The sequence below is a fragment of the Oncorhynchus nerka genome, linkage group LG3, assembly GCF_034236695.1.
Source record: "Oncorhynchus nerka isolate Pitt River linkage group LG3, Oner_Uvic_2.0, whole genome shotgun sequence".
NCBI classification, from domain to species: Eukaryota; Metazoa; Chordata; class Actinopteri; order Salmoniformes; family Salmonidae; genus Oncorhynchus; species Oncorhynchus nerka.
The window spans coordinates 16004164-16020918 of record NC_088398.1 but is presented as its reverse complement, the minus strand read 5'-3'; the positions used below and the strand labels follow the sequence as shown (position 1 = coordinate 16020918).

The following is a 16755-nucleotide window of genomic DNA, read 5'->3' as shown; positions in this document are numbered from 1 at the left end:
GAGGTTTTCCAGGTCAGGTCACATTCTCAGGAAAAAACGCCTAAACCTAAATTTCACAAGAATGGCAGCAAGGACAAAGTTCCCGGCCTGTCTAATATAAGGTGTTTATTCACTTCCCTCCAGAGAATCCTTTGTGACATGATAACAGGAGGGGGAATACAGTGAAAGTTGTTTTGGATTAAATTACAGACCGTCAGCTTTAACTTCAGTATTTTCATTCATATTGGGTGAACCGTTTAGAAATGACAGCACTTTTGGGGGGGGTTATGTTTCAGAATATTTTGTGTCCAATAGAAATTAACTGTCATTGGAGTCACTTATTGTAAATAAGAATAGAACATTAATATGGATTCTACCATGATTGCGTATAATGATAAAAGTTAGGCACAAGTCATGTCTAAATTTCTCATTCGTAAACATGGCGGCGTTCACCCGATATGGATGAAAATACCTTCAAATTAAATCTAAATTTCTGCACTTTAACCTGTTGTCATTGTATCATTTCAAATCCAATGTGCTGGAGTACAGAGCCAAAACAATAAGTCACAATACTTTTGGAGCTCACTACTTTAAGAAATGTAAAAGGGGACAGAGGTTACACCATTCTTTTGTAGTTGTCTATGGCTTCCGTTGCTTTCTCCAGCTCCGTCTGGCTCTGACGCAGCTGGAAGAGGGTTAGAGAGCAGAATCACAGGTCACCACACACTTCAGAAGCTGCTGATAATCTCACTTTACAAGCAGAGCCAAGCAAAACGTCTTTACTGTGGGAATGCCCCACTTTCCAAAACCTGAGTAATAACATTCTCTCCCCCTTCTTACCTTCTCAGCGTCCAGATCCTGTACTTTAACAGGCACCTTCTCCTTGTAGTCACTCTTATCCATCTTTTTTCTCAGTTTATCCATCGTTTTCTCCAGCTCTCCCTTCTTCATAGTCAGCTTGGCCACCTCCTTCTCCAAGTCTATCAGACCCTGGGAGAGAGATTGAAAAGGAAACGTAGTTGTAGAAACAGGAAAAAGTTAAACAATTTCACTAGGGAAGAAACAGATGTCTGTTTGGCACACAGTCATCAGATGACTCTGGCTAACAGTGTATACTAATCACAACACCGAATAATGTGCGGTTGAATCCTGTAAAATTTACCTCTTACCTTGAGCATGAGGTGGACGGTGCACCTGTCGGAGGCAATAGCCACAGCACAGCCCTCTGGGACGGCCCCGGTGGCTGGGACGGCTGGATGGTCTGGGATAGAGACAGGGTCTGGATCTGCAGACTGTACTGCTCCACCAGAGACATCGTCTCACTGTCTATACACTGGAGGTAGCCTGGGGAGGGAGGGGGTTAGGGCTATAATATGGTTATGAGAAGTGTTCTTTCTAGTCACCAAAGTAGATAATCATGCCAATTCTGACTAAATCATACCCTTGCTATAACTAAGTGGTAAATATAGTACAGTGCTTATGGTCAGCTTGTGGTCATATGAACTCACAATCGGCGCGTGTCTTGGTCAGTTTGTAGTCGGCCCTGAGTGAACGGATGGTACGGACCACGGTCATCACAAACTCCATCTGACGGTCCACGTCCTCACTATGCCAGCAGAACTAGAGACCACACAGAGATGACGGTCAGACAACCTCAAACCACAAATTACAGTCAACACAAACCACAGGGCATATTTTACTGACATACAGTGTACTCAGTGTATCAATATAAAATTCCGTCCCTCGAATCTCTCTCCTCACCACCTCAGTCTCAGGATAGGGCATGACATGGATACTAGAGCGGTCATCCTGGGATCGTCGCCGTGGCAACCTCTGGTAGAGCTCCTCGCCCACGAAGGGCATTATGGGAGCTAGGAGACGCAGGCCGGTCTCCAGGCAGGTGAACAGGGTCTGTCTGCAGACGACAGCCTGGCTCTGAGACCCACTGTCTTCCTCCGCCCTGGAGAACACTGGCTTCACACTCTCCTAGAGGGGTGAGGGAGGTAGAGAAGGTGTGGATGGAGGTTGGGAGCAGGAAGTTAAGGAGTGGCAATATATTAATCCCACACACACACACACCAACAGACTCACCAGATAGATGTCACAGAGCTCGTAGAGCCAGAAGTTGTAGATGGCTGTGGTGATAGCTGAGAAGTCGTAGGCCTGGAACCCTGCATTACACAGACCCACAGCAGAACACAGACGGGACAGAATCCACCGGTCTGACACGCTCTCCTCCCCACACAGCTGACATGAGGAGAATTGGACATTTTACAGAGATCTAAAACTAAATACAATGTTATCATACAAAGACACATTCACTCACTATCAAATTAAGAGCATTTTCTCTAAGCAACTTTATTTTCCTTCATTTACATGGGCATGACACTGCAGTAAGCACACACTGAATAGATACGTCTCTCACCTGGGCTTTCTCTGAAGGAACAAAGTTGCCTCCCAGCGTTCTCATGGCAAACTTCACAGCATTCCACAGCTTGTTACAGAAATTACGGTAACCAAGGATACGATTCACATCCATGTTAATGTCCCTGCCTGAGAGAGTTAGAAAGGGTAGTGGTGGTGGGTACATGGCATGCCAGCCATAAAAACATGGACACAGCCACACCACTAGATGGCAGTAGTGAGTGGTGTACCTTGGCTGGTGTAGGCACACAGGGTGAAGCGGAGGGCATCTGTGCCACACTCTGGGATACCAGTGGGGTAGTCAGACTGCTGTCCCTGCTTGGCCTTCTCTACCTCTACTGGGTCCAGATTACTGTCCTGCAGCTGGGTGTACAGACCCTGCACACACACAAAGAGTCAGCAGAGACATCTCTCTGTGTCCTGGTGCTTCATTCTAGGTCCTTAACCACACTTGCAGTTCAACAGCTTTGTGACAACATAAATGCATGACACTTTGATTCAACACAGCAAGAGACACGGTTGGTTCCTCAATCCACCTGATATAGTAAGCATATGTGCTGCCTGTCCCCAGAGCCCTGTATAGCAGTGGTCACCAACCGGACAATCTTCAAGGCATTCCTAGTCGATCACCAAAGAAAAAGGCTTCCGCTCCTTTAAAATAAATTGTGTTGCGCTGTTGGCGGTAGGTGCACTTGATTCAGATGCACTGCGCACCGGGTAGGCAAAGTGTTCCCATTTTCATTTGTCTGAAAAGACACACTCCGCCTACCCAGTAGACCCGGAGAACTGTGGCTAAATCTAGTGTGCTTATTGCGCTGGCCATTCAGATAGCTCAAATCACCATGCCTACAGCTTCCACGACCCCGGTTACAGAAAAGTTTGATCCAAACCTACAGGAGAGTTCATAAAACTATGACCACAGAGAGACTGTCACAGAATACATCAAAGAGCTGCTGTTTTTATGAGTGAGTTCATGTCAAAGTGTATATTCAGTACTGTCAACGCTATTTTTATTCGACACTATTACAACAAAAAACGCACTTCTCCCTACTTCCACTCGTGCTGTAATGAATTAGTAGCCAAGTGTCTCGATAGCCCTGCTTTTGTATTATCATTAGCAGCTCATCATGTCCATTTTAATATGGAGGAATAGAGAGATGGATCCTCTGCTGTAGCTCTCTCCCTCCCCTGAGACTAATGTAGTGTTCAAAACCACAGGGAACTCGGAAGAAAACGAGATCTGATTGGGATTTTTTTTCTTCTAGATCACTGACATCATGATTTGACCTCTTCTTCAGTTGTCTTGAAAGCACCAAGACCATTAGATAGATGCAGGTACCATAGTCCAGTAGGGGAAAAAGCACATCTACATTTATGCTCAGTTGTGCCTCGCAAGTACTGCTCAGACTGATCTATTTTAATTTGTAAGTCGCTCTGGATAAGAGCGTCTGCTAAATGACTTAAATGTTAAATGTTAGCAAAGCTAGAGTTTTCTTAATATAATATGGTCTGAGAATTACTATATTGGCAGGCCAGGCATGTAGCCAATATGCTGTGATAATGTATTAGACCTACTGCACAAACCTCATTCCTACAGAATAGTTTTTATTGGGTTAAATGTTTATTTTCCTAAATCATAGCGGTAGATATCGGCTTGCTTTTTGACTACGAAAGTGACCTTGACTCAGAAAAGGTTGGTGGCCACTGCTCTAGAGGGCTGACTCAGCTCTAGGCTTGAGCGATACACCGTTTATACTGTATACCGGGGTATTTCAGCTGGGGGGTGCGTGCTTCGTTACTGCTTTTAACTAGAAGTATAACTAGAAGAAACCTAAGATGTGTCAAATAAATGACATCTAGCTCATGGCTCCAGCTATACATTTGGTTCACTAACTTTCTAGCTGTGGCAAGATCAAGCGTCTTGCTTACAGCTTATTGGTTACATTCAATCCCCTCCTGGATCAAGAGCCCTGTTGCTTAACTTGTTTTGTGCCCCTTGTGTGCATTTCCGGTAATACTGTATACCCCAGTATGGTACAGAAACGCTATGACGGTGAGAAAACGTGGATACCTCCGAACCCTACTCAGCTCAGTTTGAGGGAGCAACACTAGGAGAGACAGATAAAGGGCCTCAATAGAGCCTGGAATAGCTGCTTAATAAGCAGACAGTACAACACCCCCCCATGGGAGAACGGTGTGTTACCTCCAGAGAGATGCCTGTGATGACGTCCAGGGGGTCGATGACGTTCCCCAGAGATTTGCTCATCTTCCTCCCGTGGGCGTCCCTGACCACCGCATGGAGGTACACCTAGTATCAAACACAGCCATTACCATTACTACACAGCCATTACCATTACTATACAGGCTGTCCCCACTGTAATCAATGACATGCTACACCGGTCAGAGGCAGCAGGTGATTACTTCCAAATGAGCCCCACCTCTTTGAAGGGCAGCTTGCCGGTGAGTTTGAGGCCCATCATCACCATGCGGGCCACCCAGAAGAACAGGATGTCATGACCCGTCTCCAGCAGGGTGCCTGGATAGAACACACTCAGGTCCTGGGTCTGGACAGAGAGGAAACCCTGTATTACACACTCAGGTCCTGGGTCTGGACAGAGAGAGGAAAACCTGTATTACACACTCAGGTCCTGGGTCTGGACAGAGAGAGGAAAACCTGTATTACACACTCAGGTCCTGGGTCTGGACAGAGAGGAAAACCTGTAAAACCAGGTCCTGGGTCTGGACAGAGGAAAACCTGTATTACACACTCAGGTCCTGGGTCTGGACAGAGAGGAAAAGAGGGTCCTGGGTCTGGACAGAGAGGAAAACCTGTATTACACACTCAGGTCCTGGGTCTGGACAGAGAGGAAAACCTGTATTACACACTCAGGTCCTGGGTCTGGACAGAGAGGAAAACCTGTATTACACACTCAGGTCCTGGGTCTGGACAGAGAGAGGAAAACCTGTATTACACACTCAGGTCCTGGGTCTGGACAGAGAGAGGAAAACCTGTATTACACACTCAGGTCCTGGGTCTGGACAGAGAGGAAAACCCTGAAACACTCAGGTCCTGGGTCTGGACAGAGAGAGGAAAATTACACACTCAGGTCCTGGGTCTGGACAGAGAGAGGAAAACCTGTATTACACACTCAGGTCCTGGGTCTGGACAGAGAGAGGAAAACCTGTATTACACACTCAGGTCCTGGGTCTGGACAGAGAGAGGAAAACCTGTATTACACACTCAGGTCCTGGGTCTGGACAGAGAGAGGAAAACCTGTATTACACACTCAGGTCCTGGGTCTGGACAGAGAGAGGAAAACCTGTATTACACACTCAGGTCCTGGGTCTGGACAGAGAGAGGAAAACCTGTATTACACACTCAGGTCCTGGGTCTGGACAGAGAGAGGAAAACCTGTATTACACACTCAGGTCCTGGGTCTGGACAGAGAGAGGAAAACCTGTATTACACACTCAGGTCCTGGGTCTGGACAGAGAGGAAAACCTGTATTACACACTCAGGTCCTGGGTCTGGACAGAGAGGAAAACCTGTATTACACACTCAGGTCCTGGGTCTGGACAGAGAGAGGAAAACCTGTATTACACACTCAAGGAAAACCTGTATTACACACCAGGTCCTGGGTCTGGACAGAGAGGAAAACCTGTATTACACACTCAGGTCCTGGGTCTGGACAGAGAGAGGAAAACCTGTATTACACACTCAGGTCCTGGGTCTGGACAGAGAGAGGAAAACCTGTATTACACACTCAGGGTCCTGGGTCTGGACAGAGAGAGGAAAACCTGTATTACACACTCAGGTCCTGGGTCTGGACAGAGAGAGGAAAACCTGTATTACACACTCAGGTCCTGGGTCTGGACAGAGAGAGGAAAACCTGTATTACACACTCAGGTCCTGGGTCTGGACAGAGAGAGAGGAAAACCTGTGGACAGAGAGAGGAAAATTACACACTCAGGTCCTGGGTCTGGACAGAGAGGAAAACCTGTATTACACACTCAGGTCCTGGGTCTGGACAGAGAGGAAAACCTGTATTACACACTCAGGTCCTGGGTCTGGACAGAGAGAGGAAAACCTGTATTACACACTCAGGTCCTGGGTCTGGACAGAGAGAGGAAAACCTGTATTACACACTCAGGTCCTGGGTCTGGACAGAGAGGAAAACCTGTATTACACACTCAGGTCCTGGGTCTGGACAGAGGTCCTGGGTCTGGAGAGGAAAACCTGTATTACACACTCAGGTCCTGGGTCTGGACAGAGAGAGGAAAACCTGTATTACACACTCAGGTCCTGGGTCTGGACAGAGAGAGGAAAACCTGTATTACACACTCAGGTCCTGGGTCTGGACAGAGAGGAAAACCTGTATTACACACTCAGGTCCTGGGTCTGGACAGAGAGAGGAAAACCTGTATTACACACTCAGGTCCTGGGTCTGGACAGAGAGAGGAAAACCTGTATTACACACTCAGGGTCCTGGGTCTGGACAGAGAGAGGAAAACCTGTATTACACACTCAGGGTCCTGGGTCTGGACAGAGAGGAAAACCTGTATTACACACTCAGGTCCTGGGTCTGGACAGAGAGGAAAACCTGTATTACACACTCAGGTCCTGGGTCTGGACAGAGAGGAAAACCTGTATTACACACTCAGGTCCTGGGTCTGGACAGAGAGAGGAAAACCTGTATTACACACTCAGGTCCTGGGTCTGGACAGAGAGAGGAAAACCTGTATTACACACTCAGGGTCCTGGGTCTGGACAGAGAGAGGAAAACCTGTATTACACACTCAGGTCCTGGGTCTGGACAGAGAGAGGAAAACCTGTATTACACACTCAGGTCCTGGGTCTGGACAGAGAGGAAAACCTGTATTACACACTCAGGTCCTGGGTCTGGACAGAGAGGAAAACCTGTATTACACACTCAGGTCCTGGGTCTGGACAGAGAGAGGAAAACCTGTATTACACACTCAGGTCCTGGGTCTGGACAGAGAGAGGAAACCCTGTATTACACACTCAGGGTCCTGGGTCTGGACAGAGAGAGGAAAACCTGTATTACACACTCAGGTCCTGGGTCTGGACAGAGAGAGGAAAACCTGTATTACACACTCAGGTCCTGGGTCTGGACAGAGAGAGGAAAACCTGTATTACACACTCAGGTCCTGGGTCTGGACAGAGAGAGGAAAACATGTATTACACACTCAGGTCCTGGGTCTGGACAGAGAGAGGAAACCCTGTATTACACACTCAGGTCCTGGGTCTGGACAGAGAGAGGAAAACCTGTATTACACACTCAGGTCCTGGGTCTGGACAGAGAGGAAAACCTGTATTACACACTCAGCTCTAGACACATCTTACCCACACATTCAATATCGTCAAAACAGGAACTATGGAAAACCTATGTTAACTTTAATACACACACAGCCTCAGACACACACGCACCCACACACACAGCATCACCTCATTGGGCCAGCCGAAGATGGAGAAGGGGAAAATACCAGAGGAGAACCATGTATCCAGGACATCCTCATCTGTAACACAGGAAGTGAACAAAAATCACTGGGCAGAATACTCCATTCCACTGTAAATGATCATCATTTGAGAGAAGATCTTACCCTGTCTGAGGGTGACCTTGTCAGTGGAGACGTTGAAGCGCTTGGCAGCTTTATCTCTGGCGTCCTCCTCTGTCCTCCCACTCACCCAGTAATGACCATCCATGTCCTGGAGGACGAGCAGGAAGCCAGAGAGATGGGACATGGATTGTTAGGACAGGTGTGACTTAAAATGACACAGAGAAAATGAGAGAGAAACAGATCTCACCTCTCCTGGTGTGACTGAAGGGTCGTTCACAGTGACAAAGTAGGCTGGGATCCTGTGACCCCACCACAGCTGACGAGAGATACACCAGTCCCTGGGAGGGAGAATGAGAGATGGATGAGTTCAAGTGAATATGTAAGAAATAAGAGGGTGAGGAAGGAGAGAGTGAAGAGGGGTGAGGAAACCTGAGCACAACTGGTGACACTAAAGAAGAAAAGGGGTTTGGTGCTGGAGTAGAGGTGCTCCCTGTTTTTAACTAGGGATCTAACCAGGATCTGTAATACACCTGATTTCTATAATGGATAGAGTGTGGCGTGTCACCTAATGCGTAGAGAGATGGAGCACATTAAAGAGTAGAACGGGAAGGACAGCGAGGAAAGAGAAAGACTGATCGCTCTGGATAAGAGCGTCTGCTAAATGACTTAAATGTAATGAAATGTAAATGATGACAAAAGAGAGGTATAGAAGGAAGAGGAAAACAGAACCAGAAAGGAGATGGAAGTGATCGAGTGAGGGAATGGAGGGGATAGAGGTGATGGAGAGAGAGGAAGGGACTGGGAGGGAGGGAGGGGTGCAGAGTAAACCTACCTGATGTTGTCCAACCAGTTGAACCAGGTCTTATGGTGGTGGTCTGGGATGATTTTGAGTCTTCCCTCCCGGACCGAGTCAGCTGCCTGCTTGCCCATGTCAGCACAGTCCACATACCACTGAGGCTTCAGCAGGGGCTCCACTATGTCCTTAGAACGACTGGGGAGGAGAAACACACTCACATTCAATACTATTCAAAACCATAACTTTCTCACTAACACCTCCCACACAGACGTGACCACATTTTGTCCACTGATGCACGTGAAGCTGAAAAAAGGAATGCACGTTGACTAGACTGTGTTGATGTGCTCGTAATGTGGACTGATCGTAACACACCTGCAGACAGGCACCACCATGGGGTTGTCTTTGGACTCCTTGAACTGGCCTCTGTCCTTCAGAGCCTGTAGCACAGCCTTCCTTGCTTCGAAACGTTTCATACCCTGAGAGAGCGAGAGATAAGAGAGAGAGAGGAGGTAGGCAGAGAAAAACAGAGAGGAAGTTACCTCACAGATCAACAAGGAGGAAAAGGAAGAAGAAGAGTGACAACACACCACAACTACTAAGACAGCATGAAGACAAGATCCAGCGAAGAAGTAGTGGGAGTGTACTGTACCAGGCGAAGAAGTAGTGGGAGTGTACTGTACCAGGCGAAGAAGTAGTGGGAGTGTACTGTACCAGGCGAAGACGTAGTGGGAGTGTACTGTACCAGGCGAAGACGTAGTGGGAGTGTACTGTACCAAGCGAAGACGTAGTGGGAGTGTACTGTACCAAGCGAAGACGTAGTGGGAGTGTACTGTACCAAGCGAAGGCGTAGTGGGAGTGTACTGTACCAGGCGAAGACGTAGTGGGAGTGTACTGTACCAAGTGAAGAAGTAGTGGGAGTGTACTGTACCAAGTGAAGAAGTAGTGGGAGTGTACTGTACCAAGTGAAGAAGTAGTGGGAGTGTACTGTACCAGGTGAAGAAGTAGTGGGAGTGTACTGTACCAGGTGAAGAAGTAGTGGGAGTGTACTGTACCAGGTGAAGTAGTGGGAGTGTACTGTACCAAGTGAAGAAGTAGTGAGAGTGTACTGTACCAGGTGAAGATGAAGTGGGAGTGTACTGTACCAGGTGAATAAGTAGTGGGAGTGTACTGTACCAGGTGAAGATGAAGTGGGAGTGTACTGTACCAGGTGAAGAAGTAGTGGGAGTGTACTGTACCAGGTGAAGAAGTAGTGGGAGTGTACTGTACCAGGTGAACAAGTAGTGGGAGTGTACTGTACCAGGTGAACAAGTAGTGGGAGTGTACTGTACCAGGCGAACAAGTAGTGGGAGTGTACTGTACCAGGCGAAGACGTAGTGGGAGTGTACTGTACCAGGCGAAGACGTAGTGGGAGTGTACTGTACCAGGCGAAGACGTAGTGGGAGTGTACTGTACCAGGCGAAGACGTAGTGGGAGTGTACTGTACCAAGTGAAGAAGTAGTGGGAGTGTACTGTACCAGGTGAAGAAGTAGTGGGAGTGTACTGTACCAGGTGAAGAGGTAGTGGGAGTGTACTGTACCAAGTGAAGAAGTAGTGAGAGTGTACTGTACCAGGTGAAGATGAAGTGGGAGTGTACTGTACCAGGTGAATAAGTAGTGGGAGTGTACTGTACCAGGTGAAGATGAAGTGGGAGTGTACTGTACCAGGTGAAGAAGTAGTGGGAGTGTACTGTACCAGGTGAAGAAGTAGTGGGAGTGTACTGTACCAGGTGAACAAGTAGTGGGAGTGTACTGTACCAGGTGAAGAAGTAGTGAGAGTGTACTGTACCAGGTGAAGAAGTAGTGGGAGTGTACTGTACCAGGTGAAGAAGTAGTGGGAGTGTACTGTACCAAGAATGGAGCCGGCACGTTGATGAGCAGGCCGTTCTCATCCAGGATGTTGATGAAGGCCAGGTTGTGTCTGTTTCCAACCTCATAATCATTATGGTCATGGGCTGGGGTGATCTTCACAGCACCTAGTCGAGAGAGAGAGAGAAAGGTTCCGTACATCTCAACCATACATCTCAACCATACAAACTAACAGTATCCCACTATTCCTTGGGTCACCAGACTAGCCCAGGACAGACACATGGCCACACAGCATAGTTAGTACCAGTTCCAAAGTTGATGTCCACAAACTCATCAAACACAATGGGCATCATCCTGTCACAGAAGGGATGAAGCACCATCTTCCCTTTAAGGTGCTGAGAGACACAGATAAACCAAAACCTGTTAGTTCTCAATTAGAATGCAAAAACATTCATCAAAACAAAATTATAAATGTTTTTTCCAAAGAACACATGTATTGGCAGGTTGTGGAGACGGCAGGGTGTGTGTGTGGGTTGTAGAGACCTGGTATCTGGGGTCGGCAGGGTGGACGGCCACAGCAGAATCTCCCAGCATGGTCTCTATACGAGTGGTCGCCACAATCACCTCCTCATCTGACAGTGAGACATTTAATAAGAGAAGACAAAAATGGAGGGAGAAAAAAATGGAAGAGAGCAATTAACATAATTGACAGAAACACTCAAGATAAAGCCATATCCATGTACCTCCCCAGCCCAAAATGACTCTCCCCTTTCTGTCTTACCTGATCCCTCTATCTTGTAGGAGAAGGAGATCAATACTCCAAACTCCACTTTGTCCTTGTAGCCAGGCACGGGCAGCAGAGTCCTGCCAGTCAGCTCCTTCTTATCCACCTGGACAATACAGCATCATGGGAGTGTTCATTATGGTATGCAACAGAATGGACGTTTCAAAAACAGTTTAAAACATTTCACAACAGAATCATACCTCTATATCCGAGATGGCAGAGTTGAGGGTGCATGACCAGTTGACCAGCCTCTTGCTCCTGTAGATCACGCCGTCCTCATGCAGACGAATGAACGCCTCCTGGACTGCATTGGACAGTTTCTAGAGAGGGAGTCACAATAGTTTAGTGTTGGGAACATTACAAGTAAAGGCTCAGTCTAGACATAGTACTTTATGTATTAGACTAATAAAGCTCTCATAAGTTGTCCAGGATGACACAGTAAAAGGTGACAGGTAATGTAAAGTGTAAAGTAATGTAAATGATAGTAAACTCACAGGGTCCATGGTGAAGCAGGCTCTGTCCCAGTCCAGAGAGGAACCCAGCTTCTTCAGCTGGTGGTAGATATGGTCTCCCTTCCTACAACACAGCGCAGGGAGGAAGAAAGAGAGGAACTCTAGCTCTTACTTTCTCTTCTATTGTTGTTATTTCTTTTGAAACCCTCTCTCCTTCCTCTCCCTCCACTCACTCGTTCTTCCACTTCCAGACCTCTTGGATGAACTGGTCTCTCCCCAGGTCATGACGGCTCATGCCCCTCTCCCTCATCAGTTTTTTCTCCACCACCACCTGGGTGGCGATGCCCGCATGGTCACAGCCTGGGTTCCACAGGGTCGTCTCGCCACGCATACGGTGCCTGGGGAGAAGGAGGAAACAGGAAATGAACCATCATACTGCGATAAGGACAGAACTAGATTACAGCACTACAGAATGTTGAGAATGGGACAAAACATGAATGTTGAGAATGGGACAAGACATGAATGTTGAGAATGGGACAAGACATGAATGTTGAGAGAGGTGAAGAGAAAAGTGGGACACGTAGAGTCATGAAAGCAAGACAGCGAGAGAGAGAGAGACGGCTAGAGAGAAAGAGAGAGTGTGAGAGGTTGGTAGAAAGAATATAGAGTGAGACTGGTGAAAGGATGTGAAAATAAAAACTGCTCGAAAAGAGAGAGCAGGTTGGTGTAATCAGATAGAGAATCCCATTACCATCTGGTCAGACAGTCCTGGATGGCGTTGGTTAGGGCATGGCCTAAGTGAAGAGATCCCGTCACATTGGGCGGAGGGATACACATCATGAACACTCCACGGGGGTTAGGCTCACTGATACTCTTCCGCTGAAGAATATAAGAACATCATAATAGCTTGATTATGACCTCAGCCATGGGCTGGTTAAATGTCACATTTCATAAAGTATGAAATACATAAAGAGAGTGACAGTCTCACCCCGTACTCAGGTTTGAAGTATCCCTGCTTCTCCCACCAGGAGTACCAGGCTGCCTCCACGTACTGAGGACTGTACGAGTCTGGCAGGGGGCTCAGGACGTCTGACACAGGGAGAGATAGGAGTTTAATATGCACCACACACACACACAGACTTGAGTATAATAGAGAGTGGTGGATTATACATGGATAATAATAGAGATCCTATTCAATTATTCAAATTCCCAATTCTATGGTTAATAAGCACCTTTTTTCTCTCCAGGAGGGGTGGGGACGTCGTATGAGATCACTCCCAGGTCCTTCTTCTCTGGTTTGGCCTTTTTCTGGAGAGAGACCAGAATGAGACTGATGAGACCTATTGGCAAGACACTTACTGAAAACTGTAAAAGGAGTAAAAACTGTAAAGGGAGTATACTTTAAGGATCATCATCTTGTTGGGTTCAAGTTGATCCACACAGCAATGGTCTTTGCAACAGGGAAAATGAGAAATGAAACCAGCCACCTGTCCATCTTCATACCTCTGTCGGGGGTGCCAGTTTCTTTTCTTGCTTTTTCTTCTCCTCCATCTTCTTCTTCTGTTGGAACTTCTCCAGCTTCTCTCTGTTTTTAGCCTCCTTCTTCAGCTGAGCTTCTGTCTTTGGTTTGCCTGAGTGAGAGAACACACTTCTGAGAATAACACACACACACACACACACGTATCCAGAAAATATTCCTCTAATGTAACTAACTGATAAGATGCCAAATGTAGTGAAAACAAACAGGTTTGCTATTCAGCTTGACAAGAAGACACCGTTGGTCTTCCGGATAATAAAGTTATTCTTCAATCTAAATCTGCTCTCACACAAAGAAACTAGGCCAGAATTTCTCTTACATTTGCAGGTTGCAAATGTCATCATCTCAAGCAACTTTGCAGGTATACGAGTCAACTCACAATTATTATAATTGTTTTATTGCATACAATATACAATCGAACTGAAGCCGTTTGTCATTTTATTGATTCCATATGGTTTGCAAATTCTTAAAGCTGCAACATAACTTTTTGGGCGACCCAACCAAATTCACAGAGAAATTTGTGTTATAGATCTGCCATTCTCATTGAAAGCATTTTTAAGAAGTGGTAGATCTGTTCTACTTTCACTATTTCTATGCTTCCTGTTCTCAAGTTTAGTTTCTGTGTATTTTACTTTAGTTTTTTGTACACCGGATTCAAACAGCTGTAAATACAATATTTTTTTTAATGGAAAATATATATTTCAAAGCGGTTTAGATGGTACAATGATTCTCTACACTATACTTGCTTGTTATGTTATATAAACTGAAGTTAGGCGCACTATTAGAATCTTAGCAACCAGAAAATGGGGGAGCAATTTCTGCATAGTGCGTCTTTAACACATACTACCAGACGAGTTTCTCACAGTCAAAGACATGGCCTAAGCCTCTTACCATTGGTAGCGTTGGCATCAGCAGTTGGATTAGCGTTAGCAGCAGGAACAGGAGCAACGCTGGGTTTGGGTGTGACGGGCACCATCTTCTCACACAGAGAGATCTGTCCCAGGACCTTAACAAACTGAGGCTGGTTGACACAGGTCAGAAACCATCTGGTCACGTTCGTCAGGGCTCTCCTGTTGGATGGCTCCAAGGCCTAGTTATGACATAATAAAAGGAATGTTATTGGAGTTCAAACAATGTGAAACAGGAAGATCTTACATTGGATATTGCATGCAATTTCAGTCGAGTTGCTTTGCGTATCACCAACGTTGCTTGAGGTGATGTCACTTGCAATCTGCAACAGAAATTGCATATGGATTGCTTTGTGTGACGTCAGCTTTACAGTTCAACTGGAGTGTATTCATTACGCCGATTCTGTTGCTAAATGTTTTGTCTGTTGCAAAACGTTTTGCAAGAGAAACGGTTTCCTCCAAATGGAAAACGTTTTATACAACGAAAACGAGTGTTTCTATAGGACAAACGCAGGTAGGCCCCCCGTTTTGTTCTGCGTGCTCCATTTGCTTCCATTTAGTTCTTAAACGGTAAACAGGTTCTGTTGCAAGACGTAATAAACACACCCAGCAGTCACTTACCAGACAGTCTGTTAACAGAAGACAAGTACTTTCACTTCTTCCTAACTTTAAAGAATGAGGAAGAGGATATACATATAAGATAAATGTTAAAGACTTGGCTCACGTATTTGAAGGGCAGGAGTGCTGCAGTTGCCACAGCGATGTCGGCCAGAGTGAGGCTGTTTCCCACCAGGAATGTTCTAGGCTCCAGGTTCTTATCTAGAACGTTTAGCACGCGCATCATCTCAGCATGAGAACTCTGCTGAAGCTGCATGGAATCATCAGAATCAGAAAAAACAATTGGTAATCAACAATGTTAACACAGGAATTAGTCTTGGGCTGTGTTTTATTCCAGATTAGTGTTCCCTCTACTTGCTTTTTCATTGTTCAATCACTCCCATAGTCCAATTCATTTGAAATTAAGCAAATATTCACCATTATACTCCTATTTGTGTTTGTGACTGCATGGGTTGCTTCCAGTAGTGAGACCCTCTCCCTCACCTTCTTATCCACTCCCATCACCCCCAGCAGTGGGAACACCACAGCACAGGACACAGGAGTCAGTTCATTGTCTGCAAAGCTGAGCCACTGCCACACCTGGCTCTCCTGCTTAGCATTCGACCCTATCCTCTTCCCCTGAGAGGCTAGGTACCATGCAACAGCACTGGCCCCAGAGAGCACCTCACCTCCCCCAGAGCCCAGCACCAGGCTGGGGCGAGAGCACAGGGCCAGGGAGGCAGGAGGGTCCTCTAGGAGTGTGCAGGGCCGAGAGGGGCAGAACTCTGCAGCGACCAGGGCCATGAGGCTCCTGAAGTCATCAGGGTGGTGGGAGATGTAGAGCGAAGCCATCCCTAGGAAAGGGGGGAGAATGATGACGGAGATGGGTATGTCAGACAATATAATGGCTGGCAATATATAACGCTTCATGAAATAGTACAGACTATTGGATGCAAACCACTTCACAAGTCATCCAATCTCAGCTAAAACTAGCAGGCTAGCTACATAACAGTAGGCAGTACCGTTACTGTTTTGGGCATGTTTGTTTATGCTAACTTAAGTTATGTTATACTAACGTGACATCTATTGCAGGTAACAAACGCTAACGTTAGCTAAAAATATGGTAAGTAAAACAGACAGTTCCACAAACAGAGATGTGCGCAGATAGCTACGCATCGACTCATTCAATAATTTCTAGTGCAACTAACCTGTCAAACAGAAAAGACATGCTAACAGGCTAGCTAGCTAACTTAACCATTAGCGGACTAAACTCTACTCCATGGTGAAGGAAGTTTATTGTAAATAAATTATATGTACCCATTTATTCTTGAAAAATATAACATAGCTAAATGCCTCATGAGCTTCGTTCAATGGTCGTAGCCCATCAGAACCCAACATATAAGCTTGTTTTACTCCAATGTTTGTAACCAAAGTAACGTTAGCTAAATGTAAACAAACACGTTTTTTTACTATCATGTTGAGATCATGAATGGTCAGTCCTTGCATCCATAGCTCCATCTATGAATTTGAGAGTTGTTACACTTCACCAGCCCCATCCCTTTGCTTTTTACCGAAAAAGTGGTAGTTATTCGCCTGCATGGACACCATTAATTACGTAAACAAACGTTTGATATAATACATCATTTTAAACTAAATGGCACTTGCAAAAGTTGTCCATACCTTTGAATGAATAAGAAAGGGACGTCAACTCATGAGTTCCAGATAAGCAGTGTAAGTAGTCGGCCGTCTTACGCAATGTTGCGCACATGTTTGGTTCGAAGGACGCTTTGGTCAGATTCATTTCTGCCACATCAAGACGGCCTGTAAAAATGCCTTTTCCGAATTGACAATGAC

General features: G+C 46.2%; 1 protein-coding gene across 1 annotated transcript; it reads right to left on the bottom strand.

Annotated features, from left to right (window-relative positions):
* Positions 1–85: 85 nt before the first annotated feature.
* On the bottom strand, positions 86–16717 carry LOC115122531 (valine--tRNA ligase-like). The gene is given in 31 exon segments (XM_029651740.2): positions 86–664; positions 820–969; positions 1149–1234; positions 1237–1323; positions 1488–1599; positions 1741–1965; positions 2071–2226; positions 2405–2532; positions 2634–2781; positions 4607–4711; positions 4842–4967; positions 7871–7941; positions 8026–8131; positions 8231–8321; positions 8816–8974; positions 9152–9255; positions 10666–10790; positions 10928–11018; positions 11167–11255; positions 11405–11513; positions 11608–11727; positions 11902–11983; positions 12093–12257; positions 12611–12738; positions 12848–12948; positions 13092–13167; positions 13363–13490; positions 14288–14486; positions 15029–15172; positions 15406–15755; positions 16582–16717. Coding segments are annotated over 31 exon segments (3951 nt in total). The 5' UTR covers positions 16703–16717; the 3' UTR covers positions 86–595.
* Positions 16718–16755: the final 38 nt, after the last annotated feature.